The sequence below is a fragment of the Rhinoraja longicauda genome, chromosome 5 (assembly GCF_053455715.1).
Source record: "Rhinoraja longicauda isolate Sanriku21f chromosome 5, sRhiLon1.1, whole genome shotgun sequence".
Taxonomy (NCBI): domain Eukaryota; kingdom Metazoa; phylum Chordata; class Chondrichthyes; order Rajiformes; family Arhynchobatidae; genus Rhinoraja; species Rhinoraja longicauda.
In genome coordinates this window covers 73405508-73419756 of record NC_135957.1, presented here as the reverse complement: position 1 = coordinate 73419756, position 14249 = coordinate 73405508, and the positions used below count along the sequence as shown (strand labels likewise).

Below are 14249 nucleotides of genomic sequence, written 5' to 3'. Positions count from 1 at the left end.
ACCTGGGACACGACACAACTTTAGCAACAAATTAAGCCAGGTGTAGAAATACTGATTCATTCTTCTTGCTCTTCCTTTGCTTGTTATTATTACAGGTTTTAATGGTAGGATATATCTGTCACAAGACAAAAAAAAATCTAATTTAGATTCCAACTCTCCAACATATCACACTGCTCACAAGGGCAGACTAAAGCGTTGTGGCATTTACACATTACAAAGCCCCTGACAATATATAAAACGTAATGTGGTGGCTCAGAATTGCCCGATGAGATCATCAGTAAAGTTATCAAGTACATTGTTTATTTTGTCCATGAGCTCAACTTAGAACAAATCCCAGCCACTGACCCGTGAGCACAGTACAGAAGAGTACATTTTAAGGTCGATCTGGTATAAAATGAGACACATAAGTCAGTGTGACCGAGGTCGATGTTGTATTTTTAATGCGTCTCATCACATACAATTTTATGAATACAGAATAAGGCCATTTGGAGCAAAAATCTCTATGCCAGTACTCATGTTTCATGCAAGTCTTCTCCCAGCTTCGTTCATCTGAACGATCTACCCCCTGATGTATTGCTCCCTCCACTGCTTATCTAACCTACTGATAAATCCATTTATGTTCCTCCCCTCTACCACTCCTTTTAGAAATGAATTACTTCCAGATAAGGAAAAGTTGCTGAATTCATTTTCAGTTTACCACAAACCATCTTGTATCTGTTCTTGCTTTAGGTATTCTCTGGCAGTGGAAACATAATCACTTCCCCATTTAAAACATTTATCATTGGAAAGATTTCTATCTCTCAAGCTTGCCTTTGATGGAGAAAATGGCCCACAGATTTTTTTGTGATTGCTTTTTGCTTCTTCGTTCACATGTAAGACAGGTAAACATTTCCTGTACTTTCTCCGTGTTTTTTGTCTAAAGGTTTCGCCAAATCGATGCACCGTAATCCAAATGTGATCCAATCATGGTTCCACTCTGTTTAATGTTTTTTTGCCTTTATTCCATTTATTTTAAAATGCTATATTTTGACTGTTTACCTGAGTTGCTACTTCCAACGATTTGTTCAAGCCCAGGTCTATTCCACTATTCTACACGCTTCCTATTTTGCAAGGAATGGGAATTGGAAGGATAGTCAAAATGGCATGCAATCAGTTCAGGGTGGCCAATATCGACAGCGCATAGACAATCTGGAAAATGATTACCTAGTCCAGGTAGTAATCCTCTTACAGTCAATGCCTCTCCAAAGCTTCCACATCCAGAATTGTACACAATACATCAAATGTGGCCTCACCAAAGTTCTATAGAGCTCCAACATGACTGCTTGACTTATAGTCAGTGCTCAACCGAAAAAGGCAAGTATACCATACACCTTCTTTACCACTCCTTCTGCTTGCATTGCCATTTTCTGGAATCTATGGAACTGAACACCAAGATCCCTCTGTACATACATCTCTTCAGGGTCATGCCATTACTTTCATGCTTTCCCTTGAGAAATGTGAAAACGAACACCTCCAGATTCAGGGACAGTGTCTCCCTTGCTGTTATCAGGCAACTGAACCATCCTATAACAACCAGAGAGCAGTCATGAACTACTATCTACCTCATCGGGGACGCTCGGACTATCTTTGATCGGACTTTGCTGGCTTTACCTTGCACTAAACGTTATTCCTTTATCATGTATCTGTACACTGCGAATGGCTCAATTGTAATCATGGGCTGTTTTTCCACTGGCTGGTTAGCACGCAACAAAACCTTGTCACTGTACCTCAGTACACATGACAATAAATCAAACTGAACTGAACTTTACATTCGACCTCCCAAAGTGCAGGAACCTCCCACTTGCTCAGATTAAACGTTATCTGCCATTTCTGTGCGTAAGATTTTTAATTGATTCTTATTTTATGGCCTTTCTTGGCGCTTCGAAGACTCCCAAGAGATAAAATATTTTTCGACAAAGTGATATTCAAACTGCGAATGTTTCATTCATTTTCTTTGAAGACAAACAGCCAAATAACTTTAAGTCAATACTTTCCACTGTGAATAAGCCACACAGTTTTGGTCTCCATGCTGAAGCATGTGCAGCATTCAAGTAAAATGTTAATATTTCTATGCAATAGCAATTTTTGTAAAAATATTAGATTTATGTGGACCATGTTACTGGGGCGTAAAACAAAGGATTACACATAACAACTTCCCAGTAACCATTGCCATTAAAAAAAAGCACCAAGACAAAAAAAGGGAAATTTCATTACCTCTATAACATTTGTTTCACTGTCAATACTAAGGCAGAAAAATCAGTCTGAGGAATACAACTTTAACTTCACATCTTTTGTTGAAGATCCAAAATAACACACTATTTTTGCAATGCCATCCAGGATTTGCCCAGCAAGAGCCTTATATTTTACATGGATCCTTATTTAGTTTAGTTTAGAGATACAGTGCTGAAACACGTCCTTCGGCCCACCAAGTCTGCGCCGACTAATGGTCCCCGCACTATCCTACACACTAGGGACAATTTTTTACAACTTTTACCAAAGCCAATTAACCTACAAACCTGTACGTCTTCCACAAATGTGGAAGAAAACTGGAACTCCCGGAGAAAACACACGCAGATCACGGGGAGAACGTACAAACTCTGTACAACCCTGGTCAGGATCAAACCCGGGTTTCTGGCGAAGTAAGGCAACAACTCAACCGCTGCACCAACCTTCATGCGTAGGAAGGAACTGCAAATGCTGGTTTACACCAAAGATAGACGCAAAATGCTGGAGTAACTCAGCGGGACAAGCAGCATCTCTCAGGCATTTTGTGCCTGAATTAATATGTTCCAAACCACAGAATAAATAACTGACAATTAATTTTCAGTTAATAAAACATTTCCTATTATGAATATAGACCTACAAAGAATTTATTTTAGCCATCGTCTATTGGAATTTTTAAAAATCATACTTCATGTACCAGTAGCAAACGTCTGGATTTTTGATCTGGATCCTTTGCACACAATGCACAAAAGGCAAAACTTGTTCATTTTAACACCATTAATGTAAATATTCTACTACATAGAGAGGCCACAAATAACACAAACGTTAAATACTGGACCTGATATTAGCCAAAGAGCTGAAGACACATGCTGCCATCAAGCCCAAACCATCTTTATTCCTCTGCCTGACTTCCATCTTTGACTATTCATTTTAAACAATTATCCCCCACTCATCCCAACCGACTTCCTTCAAGTGCACGTGTCTATCCCTAATCATCTTCTTAAGAAACACCTTTGATCACCTCCACATTTATTGGTTGGTCACCGCCCAAGCTCCAATCTTCCATGCTTGGCCAGACCATGCAACGCCGTCAGAACAATAGGCCTTCATGGTCAGATCAAGAACCCTGAACTTACAACAACTGGGACTTGAAAATGGTGCCAAACTGGCGACTCTGTATCCTGTCTCAGTGCACTACTGCTATACACTTGTACTGTATCTGAGATGCTTATCTAATATGTATTTAAATGCTTATGTATAGTGATACTTGGACTGAACTGTACACAAAAATATACTTCACTGTACTTCGGTACATGTGACAAATAATGTACTACGCCATACCATTATTCCCCATCTCCTATTGTACCCAATTCTCACATACTATTCTAGCCAACGTCCTATTTTCTCATCACCCCGATACATTCTTTCCCAAGAATGTGACACCCTTCTTCCCCACCTACCGCAACATCAAAGCCTTTAATCAGTCGCATCAAACAGTCCACCCGCAATCTCCACAGGTTCTGTTTAATCTCATCTGTCAAGACAGCATCTGCATATTAGCCTACTGAGTAGACACAAATGGGATTTGAAACAACCAATTTAGACTGCAAGAGTTCTGGAAGGTACAGAATGAAATTACCATTTGGCTAAGTAGATGGATACTCTTCACAAGTTATTTGCAGAGATTGAACTGGATGAGTCAGGGATGTATATTTTTAAAAAGGTGTTATTTATCCATATGGTGAAAGGGAGAAACACGAGTAAAAATTTCCTGAAAGCAAATGGTGCGCAACAACAAATAAAGCACAACGACAAATAAAGTGGGAGAAAAAAAAATGACATTAAGGTGGCTTTTGGTCCCAATGAAAGTACAATAAATTGAATTGCTTCCTACTACTTTTTAGATAATAAACACTTTCACGGGAAAATAGCTGGTTCAAAATTATCACATTTCTCAATTGAAACTATGTACATTATCAGAACTTAGTCTCTCAAATTCTCAGATGGTTTTTTAAGCAAACATCCGACAGGGAGCATGATGGTAGAGTTAACCTTAGTCCAATAACGGCGATTACACAGAAGATTATTAACTAATCTCAACCCACAATATTCATTGCACAGAATGATTTTATCATAGTAAAAGATCTCTGCTTAAGAAATTTAAGTTTGATGTTTTATTTATAGTTACTTCACTATTAAAATAGCCAAGAAATTTTTTGACTTTTCCCCTGTATTTATACAAACAATCTATCAAAAATGGCTTGTATTAATTAAGTGTATATATTGTGAATTATAACATTTGATGAGGTTTCATTTAGGTTGAAGCAGCAATATTGTTCATGTATTTTATATTCCCTTGCCTTCCAAATGCTTCAAGTTGAACCATGGCATTTGAATTAGATGGTACAACGTTTTTAGACAATTTGATACACTCCCTTTCCCACTCAGATATGTACACTAGAAAAAGTTGCTTCAAATATATATGCTGCATCAAATAGACACGAATGAAAAGCGATGAGGAACTTGAATTGATATAAACCTGATCACCAAAACAAAATCTGATGTTTCCAATTTTAAAGATACTGATAACAGAGTAACTTAAAATTGGTAGCAATCACTACTATAATGGTTGCACAATTAAAGATGATCTGCTCACTAAACCATGCAAATGTATGGAGCTGCAAGATTTATCAAAATAGACCCCTTTATCCCAAAGGATTAATACGGTTATACTTTCTCCAGATAACATTTTTTACTATATTTAAAGTTTCTTTTTGAACTACTTCACATTTCTCCAAATCAAAATTAATCAAAGTTTCATTGCTCAAATAACCTCATGTGCATCTTTGATGAGCTGTAAATATGGAAATGCTATGCAGAATCCACTATGAATTATTTTGCAAGCTAATACATCACTTTCACATCAATTTAATACATATATTGGTACTAGAGTACCTCAAAATAGAAATGTGATTTCATAGCTTACAATCATAATTTAAAATTTTAATTCACATTTTACGCATTTTTCTTCGTTTTTATTTAAGTCAATTCAGATTTTGAAATGCAAGCCACGCGATACTTGCCCGAAATTAAAGGCAGAAAACTGCACCACCTGGATACCTGAAATTAAAACAGAAAACGCTGGTGATATTCAGCAGGTCTGGTAGCGTCTTTAGAAAGAGAAGCACATTTAATGCTTCAGTTCAAAGGCCCTTCGTCAGAATTCTTGCAGGATGAAATACTCTCCCCACTTGCACTGAAAGTGCTGAATGACATGTTAGTGCTATTTTTTTTTAAAGAGTCCCACAAAGATCACTCTTTTCTTACAATGGCACTGTTGGGTTCCCGTACTGCACTGTCGGTTAAAGAGCGTGGCATTGGTTAAATCTAAAATCTTGCACACATAACCCTGGAAGCCAGGCTTCAAAGAGACACGTGCAATACATATTTATATTTAAGGCTACTGGAGCTGGCAGATCTCAATGAAGCATGGCCTGTCTAGACATTGATCCTCATTACCAAGGTGCGAATATGTGTCCCTGTAAACTCTGGGTTGATCAGGTCTTGGATTACATGCCATAACTGCCTCCTTCCATATGGTCTCTGGAGATGCTGTGAAGTCTCTGGTACCTGTGGTCCATCTACATGATCTACAAGAAAAATGTTAGGGAATTCACTACCCCAACTGAAGGCAAAGGGAAACTGGCACAGAGGAAGAGTTGAGGACTGAGGCAGGCCAGCTATGATCATATTAGACTGCAGGGCAGGCTTGATGGGCCAGGTAAGCCTCATCCTGCTCCCATTTTCAGATACTTGGAAAAACAAATACTATTTGGAAGTCAGTTTTGAGTGAAGGAACATGGTTGTGGAAATGAGAAATGCTCAGACTTGCATAACGAGTAGCAATAACTTAGAATGATACAGTATAGTGCAGAGTTCTGTTACCCAATGTGGCAAAGATTACAGTTTTAGTGCCAGTGTTTAAAATAGGGGAAACATGGTTCATTAACGAAGATTGTTTTTCTCGACATTTGAGGTTGACATTCACACTGGAAATGAAAAATGGTATTCCGCGATTATTGATATAATTTAGGAGCGTTCCAACCCCAACAAACTAGCCGCTCCCGCTGAAACACTGAAACCATTATCCTTTGTGAACTCCATCAGATTCAATTATTTCATCAATCTTCTCAGTTCAACCCGACATAAACTTCCACTAGTTTAAAACTCTGCATCTCATCTGCCTCCAGACTCTGTTTAATCACTACCTCAACTCTACCAATACCAAATAACTCACTTTAAACCCATGTCCTCTGGTTCTCGATCCCATTACTTTGGGCAAGAGACTCTGTGCATCTACCCAATCTATTCCGCTCATGATTTTGTTCACCTCTATAAGATCAACCCTCGGATTCCTACGCTCCGAGGAATGGAGTCCTAGCCTGGTCAACCTCTCCCTGTCGCTGAGCCCTGTTAATGGTGTAATGCAACAGTGATTACAATACAAAAGTATCTCTGGCTGACCTCCCACATTTCACTATCCATAGAATTCACATCATCCACAACTCCAATGCCCAGACCTTAATCCTCTGTAAGTGCTACTCCCAATATCTCTTTTCACACTGGCATACACTAGTTCTCCATTAAACTAACCCCTGATTTTTAATTCTCTACCCTCTGTAGTCTCAATCCTCCCTCCCCACCTTTTAGTTTTGAGATACAGGACGGAAACAGGCCCTTCGGCCCACCGAGTCCAGCGATCCTCGCACATTAATACTATCATACACACACTAGGGACAATTTACGCTGTACATCTTTGGAGTGTGGGAGGAAACCAAAACTCTTGGAGGAAACCCATGCGGTCACTGGGAGAACGTACAAACTCCATACAGTCAGCACCTGTAGTCGGGATCGAACCCGGGTCTCTGGGGCTGCAAGCGCTGCAAGACAAAACTCTACAGCTGCACCACTGTGCGCCCAGGTTTTTTTTTCTGGGTAATTTCTTCCAATCTTACAACCATAAGAGATATCTATGTTCTTCTAATTGTGACCTTGTGATCATTCCCAAATGTTGTTGCTCCAATATTTGCAGCAATAAATTCAACCTCGGATGTCTAAAGTTCTCCGGTTTCCTCCCTAAATCTCTTTCTATCTTTGAAATTACTCCTTGAAATCCTATTTTCTCTGATCAAAATTTGGGTCATCTCCATAATACCTCATGTAATTTGCAACAATTTCATTTAATAATGCTTCCATGGAGCAGATTGGATGTTGCTAAAGATGGTATAGAAAATACAAACGGCCCATTGTAAAAAGGGGGCGTGGCTGTGTTCTGCAGCTGCGGCTCACCGGCAGTCTCTCTGTCCTTTTTTTGTTTTTTTGTCTATTGTCATCGTTTAATATACGTTTTGTTGTATGTGGGGGGGTGGTGGGGGGGTTGGGGGAAACCTTTTTTCAAATCTCCTCCTCAACGGAGATGCGACCTTTACCGTGTCGTATCTCCGTTCGCGCTACGGCCTAACATCGTGGAGTCGGCGGCCTCCAGCTGGGATCGACCTTGAAGACTCCGGTTGCAGGGCCTGGACTTACCATCTCGGAGGCTTCGACCGTGGGCTCTGCAGACCGCAACATCGGGAGCTCGCAGGTCCCTGGCTGGCGACCGGTTTTTGGGAGCTCCAGCCGTAGCAGCTTCGACCGCCCCGAAGTGCGAGGTATGATCGACCCGCTCGCAGGCCCTTCATCGCCCTGCGTGGCTCGGCCGCAGCACTTTCCATCGCCCGGTGGGGGCTCAGGACTTTCATCGGCCTGCTTGGCTCGGCCCTGGGACTTTCCATCGCCCGGTGGGGGCTCAGGACCTTCATCGGCCTGCTCGGCTCGGCCCTGGGACTTTCCATCGCCCGGTGGGGGCTTCAAAAAGTTGGGAGCCTCGATCACCTCGTGGCACCACGGGAGAAGAAATCAGGAGGAGATAAGACTTTGCCTTCCATCACAGTGAGGGTGTGCCTAGAGCAATCACTGTGATGGCTGTTTGTGTAAAAATTGTGTAAAAATTATATCTGTGTGTCCTGTGCTTTTTGTTGTCTACTGCCGGACCCTGACGTGAGAGGACACTGGCGTTGTTTATTCGCCGCTTCTCCGTTAGGATAGTTTGTCTGTTTGTTTTTATGTTTGATTGTTTATGTAAGCGCTTTGAGCTTCTGGAAAGGCGCTATATAAAATAAATGCTTATTATTATTATTATTATTATTGTTGCTGCTTAAAATTGGAGACACACCAAAGTCATGAACGATGCAGTTATTCATTTTCCAGGTCTTTATGGCAGCTGTATCCGCCTGTCGACATTATAGTGCTTTCTCGCCACTGTCTATATTTATTCTGATTCAATTCAATATCTGGTCTATCCAAACTTTTCTGAAAAAAAAATATCTGAGTTGCTGCATGATTTTGAACCCCATATAAATTCACAACTAATGGGATTTTAGAGTAACAAACGACCTTCTTAACACAATATGGAGAAAAAAAATCAACAGTCGGCAGCATCCATTAAATTTCTTTGTTTTTAAATTCTATGTGCAATATCATCAAAAGCAACAGCACCATTTTGAGGTGCACGCAATAAAGGACATCTACTATATGCGGATACCAAATTTATTCAAATGAGTATTGACACAAAATGCTGGAGTAACTCAGTGACAGGACAGGCAGCATCTCTGGAGAGAGAAAAAAATGGGTGACGTTTTGGGTCGAGACCCTTCTTCAGACCCTAAACATCACCCATTCCTTCTCTCCTGAGATGCTGCCTGTCTCGCTGGATTACTCCAGCATTTTGTGTCTATTGTCGGTTTAAACCAGCATCTGCAGTTCCTTCTCATTCAAATGAGTTCTTAATTATTTTCACTTCAGGTCTCAGCTATACTTTCTGTAGGTAATATTTATTAGCACAACAAAGTAGCATCAAAAAGAGATTTGCTTGTTTAAAACAGAAATATTTGAAATATTACTACACTAGTTGAAAAATCTACATCATGACACAAAAGGCAGGACCCATCCAACTATCATGGTGATGTTTATGGAATAATTTCAACCTAATTGTGAGTACAATCTCGTTATTCAAAGAGCGTTTAATCTCGTTATTCAAATTGTGAAAATATTTACTAGAAGCCATGCTTCACATTTTACTCTGCCAATAAAGTCAAGAGTGCTTTATTGTCATATGTCCCACAGAACAATGAAATTCTTACTTGCAGCGGCACTACAGAATATGTAAACATAGTACTCTGTGAACAATATAATAAACAAGAAAAAAAGTTCAGTGTGTGTATGTGTGCGCACGTATGTATGTCTGTGTATGTATATATATGTCTGTGTATATACATACGTGCGTACATATATATATACACACACACACACATATGAAAACAAACAATAATAGTGCAATATATAATCTAAAGAAATGATACAATTCATTCATACAGTTCAGTCATCAGGAGAGAAGAAGCCAAACCAAGACTTAGTCACAGGGAGAAAACAAGTATCAAAGGTTCTCTCATGCGAAAATTGGTTAAATAGTCAGAAAGACTTTAGCAAGAGCTTGAAAATGGTTCGTTGTTGGACGCAGTAAAATTTTACACCCTGAAGTAGAATGAATGAAAATTCAAAAATATTTGCAATTGAACAATGCTTATACATCAAGTACTTTAACATTATATGATGGGCATATTATATCATTATACTAGCTTTATATAAATTGCTACAGAAATATCAAACATAGTGTTGCTTTTTAAAAAATTTTGTTACCTTTCTTGCAGCATGGATGTCAAAGAATGGCTTGTTTCGAACACTAAATGGCTCCCTGGTTTTGTCAATAAGGCCAGTCTTCATTTTTTCATGCCTTGGCTGTATTATCTCCTTCTCAATGCAGCTTAATCGAACATTAAAATCACAGTCACCAACTGGCTTTCCCTTAAACAAAACAAAGGTAAAATAATTAGTACATAGCATATTCGGACCTCATTAAAAAAATTGAAAAATCTGCAAAATGAAATAAAAGTAGAAAATGCTGGAGATACTCCAGTCAGGCAGCATCTATGGAAAGATAAATTAAGTCAACCTTTCAGGTAGTGGCTTTTTATTTGTAATTTATAAAAGTTGAAAATCAAATATCTGAACAGAGTAGCCAATTCAGATCTTTTAGCCAGTGGCACCTTTCAATGCAATCAATCAGTGGTGCCACGGTAGAGTTGCTGCCTTACAGCACCAGGAACCCGGGTTCAATCCTGACTACGGGTGCTGCCTGGACTTTTTACGTTCTCCCTGTGGCCCCGTTTCCTCCCACATTCCAAAGACGTACATGTTTGTAGGTTAAATGTGTAGGAACGAACTGCGGATGCTGGTTTAAACCAAATTTAGACATAAAAAGCTGGAGTAACTCGGCGGGACAGCAGCATCTCTGGAGAGAAGGAATGGGTGATGTCTCGGGTCGAGACCCTTCTTCAGACTAGTTAGGAATAAGGTCAATTGGCTTCTGAATATTGCCCCTGGTGTGCAGGCGAGACGTAGTGCACAGGTGTTCACTGGTCTGCGTGGACTCAGTGAGTCGAAGGGCCTGTTTCCACACTGTATCTATAAATGAAACATTACAAATCAGTATCTCAAACCCATTTTACCAGACTTTGATCCCCTCTTTTTGTTCCTACTTTCCTTTCTTTCTTTAGTCCTGCTGCATGAAGATGCTCAACAATAGTAATGTAACCATGGTCATATTCAGTTCTCTGAAATAACATTTTCAAATACAATGTAGTCAGACTTCCAGAATTATCTCCAGCTAGAGTTGGCAATTCTACTGATTGGTCTCCATTTGACCTCAAAATAAAGACAGGTTTAAATCAGAAATACCAGCCAGCAAAGTGGTGGCTGAAGCTATTAATAAGGGTTTTAAAATACCATCAATAAGATATAAAAATTGATATATTATCCTTCTTCTGTTTTCAATACATTATCAAAATGTCTATTACTAAAGAGCAAAGTATGGGACTAACATGGATGTTTTGCTAGAACCTGGTACAGATTCAATAGAGCAAAGATAGACACAAAAAGCTGGAGTAACTCAGCGGGTCAGGCAGCATCTCTGGAGAGAAGGAATGGGTGACGTTTCGGGTCGAGAACCTTCTTCAGAATAGTTAGGGAAAAGGGAAACGAGAGATATAGACGATGGTGTAGAGAGATAATGAATGAATGAATATTGGCCAAGTACGTACACATACAAGGAATATGCCTTGGTGCTCCACTCGCAAGTAACAACACAAACATAAAGAACAATGAATGAAAGATATGCAAAAAAGTAACGATGATAAAGGAAACAGGCCATTGTTAGCTGTTTGTTGGAAACGAGAAGCTGGTGTGACTTGGGTGGGGAAGGGATAGAGCTAGAGGGAACGCCGGGGTTACTTGAAGTTAGAGAAATCAATATTGATACCACTGGGCTGCAAGGTGCCCAAGCGAAATATGAAATAAATGAGAGGGCAAATAGTCTTTGTCTATGTTTCTATGATGCTACTTCCCAAAGATAGGATTGCTCATGTTGGAAGGGTTTTCTGATTACAGAAAATTGCAACAACAGACAAAATGTCTGGATGCAGTTAGCAATTTATAATAATTGACTACTCTGCCCATATGAATAATAGATACCAATATGCATCATGAAACCATTGGGATAAATAATCAAAGCAGTATTACCTTTTAAATGGGGGTTATATATTATTTGAACAGCTTGCTAAAAGGAAAACCAGCATCACTGCCTCAACCCTGATATTTTGAGATGAATGGTCACAATTTGAGTGAGAACAGTACAAATCATTCATAACACAAAAGGATAACACCAGAGAGGACAGGAGAATTCAATTTTGAGAAGAGTCTGGTCAAGTAGGAAATTGTGTGATTTAGAACAAAGGAGGTTGAAGAGATATTTAACTGAGATGTGCAAAACTACGAGTGGCCAAGTAAGCATGAAGAGGAACAAAAACTTTCATCCAAACAATAGCAGGATCTGGAACCAAATGCCTTAAAAAAGAGAGAAATCGTTGTTACATTTAAACATATATAGATGAGAGTAGATTGAGATTTAACCTGCAACGGCTAAAGTGGATTGATCTCCGCCGTGGAATTTATCTTTTATGTCTGGCACAGATAGAATAGGCCAAGTGGTCATTTTCTGTGTTTCATTTTCTGATTCATTGACTTTTGCTAGGCTGAAATCTGCAATAGAATCACTCTGTAAACTCTTGCATTCATACAATGTAGCTCAAGATCTGTTACATGCCACAAATCAGAATTGGACATTCATCCCAAGGGACCCTGTCACATTTGGAGCTCTCCCCTAACAAAGCATGAAGATGATGCCAGCTGACTGTGAAACAAGGGCCAAATCCCAAACAAAATACAAGAACCCTTCATAGAATGCAGTGCCACAACTTAACGCGTGTTTTGGGTAAAATAGTCAGAGTTTTATACAGCACGAAAACCGGCCGTTCGACTCAACTCAGGAGAACATGGATAGGTGACGTTTTGGGTCCCACATCCTCCAAACCAGAGGCGTAGCTATGGGCACTCACATGGGCCCTAGCTATGCCTGCCTCTTTGTCGGGTACATCGAACAATCCCTGTTCCGAGCATACACCGGCCCCATCCCCGAACTCTACCTCCGCTACATCGGCGACCGCATTGGTGCTACCTCTTGTACCCATGCAGAACTCACTAACTTCAGACACTTCACCTCCAATTTCCATCCTGCTCTTAAATATACTTGGACTATCTCCGACATCTCCCTCCCATTTCTGGACCTCACCATCTCCATCACAGGAGACAGACTAGTGACTGACATCTACTATAAACCCACTGACTCGCACAGCTATCTGGACTACACTTCTTCCTACCCTGTCTCCTGCAAAAAGTCTATCCCCTACTCCCAATTCCTCCGTCTACGCCGCATCTGCGCCTGGGATGAGGTGTTTCACACTAGGGCATCAGAGATGTTCTCATTCTTCAGGAAACGGGGCTTCCCCTCCTCCATTATAGATGAGGCTCTCACTAGGGTCTCTTCTACATCCCGCAGTTCCGCTCTTGCTCCCCCTCCCCCCATTCATAACAAGGACAGAATCCCCTCGTTCTCACCTTCCACCCCATCAGCCAGCATATCCAACAAATCATCCTCCAACATTTCCGTCACCTACAACGGGACCCCACTACTGGCTACATCTTCCCATCTCCTCCCCTTTCTGCATTCCGCAGAGACAGTTCCCTCCGTAACTCCCTGGTCCACGTCCCTTCCTACCCAAACCACCCGATCCCCGGGCACTTTCCCCTGCAACCGCATGAGATGCAACACCTGTCCCTTTACCTCCCCCCTCAACTCCATCCAAGGACCAAAACAGTCTTTCCAGGTGAGACAGAGGTTCACCTGCACCTCCTCCAACCTCATCTATTGCTCTAGATGTCAACTTTTTTACATCGGCGAAACCAAACGCAGGCTCGGCGATCGTTTCGCTCAACACCTTCGCTCAGTCCGCCTTAATCAACCTGATCTCCCGGTGGCTGAGCACTTCAACTCCCCCTCCCACTCTGACCTTTCTGTCATGGGCCTCCTCCAGTGCCATAGTGAGGCCCACCGGAAATTGGAGGAACAGCACCTCATATTTCGCTTGGGCAGCTTACAGCCCAGCAGTATGAACATCGACTTCTCCAACTTTAGATAGTTCCTCTGTCCCTCTCTTCCCCTCCCACTTCCCAGTTCTCCCTCTATCTTCCTGTCTCCACCTATATCCTTCCTTTGTCCCGCCCCCTGACATCAGTCTGAAGAAGGGTCTCCACCCGAAACGTCACCCATTCCTTCTCTCCTGAGATGCTGCCTGACCTGCTAAGTTACTCCAGCATTTTGTGAAATAAATACCTTCGATTTGTACCAGCATCTGCAGTTATTTTCTTACACTTCT

General features: G+C 40.8%; 1 protein-coding gene across 2 annotated transcripts in view; it reads right to left on the bottom strand.

The window, feature by feature from the left end:
• The window catches only part of rngtt (RNA guanylyltransferase and 5'-phosphatase), a 268716-nt gene that overhangs the window by 162127 nt on the left and 92340 nt on the right, over positions 1–14249 (bottom strand). For both annotated transcript variants that reach the window (XM_078400229.1, XM_078400230.1), the window contains one exon: positions 10060–10224. In XM_078400229.1, coding sequence (XP_078256355.1) covers positions 10060–10224 — 165 coding nt within the window. The remainder of the gene's footprint in view (positions 1–10059; positions 10225–14249) is intronic.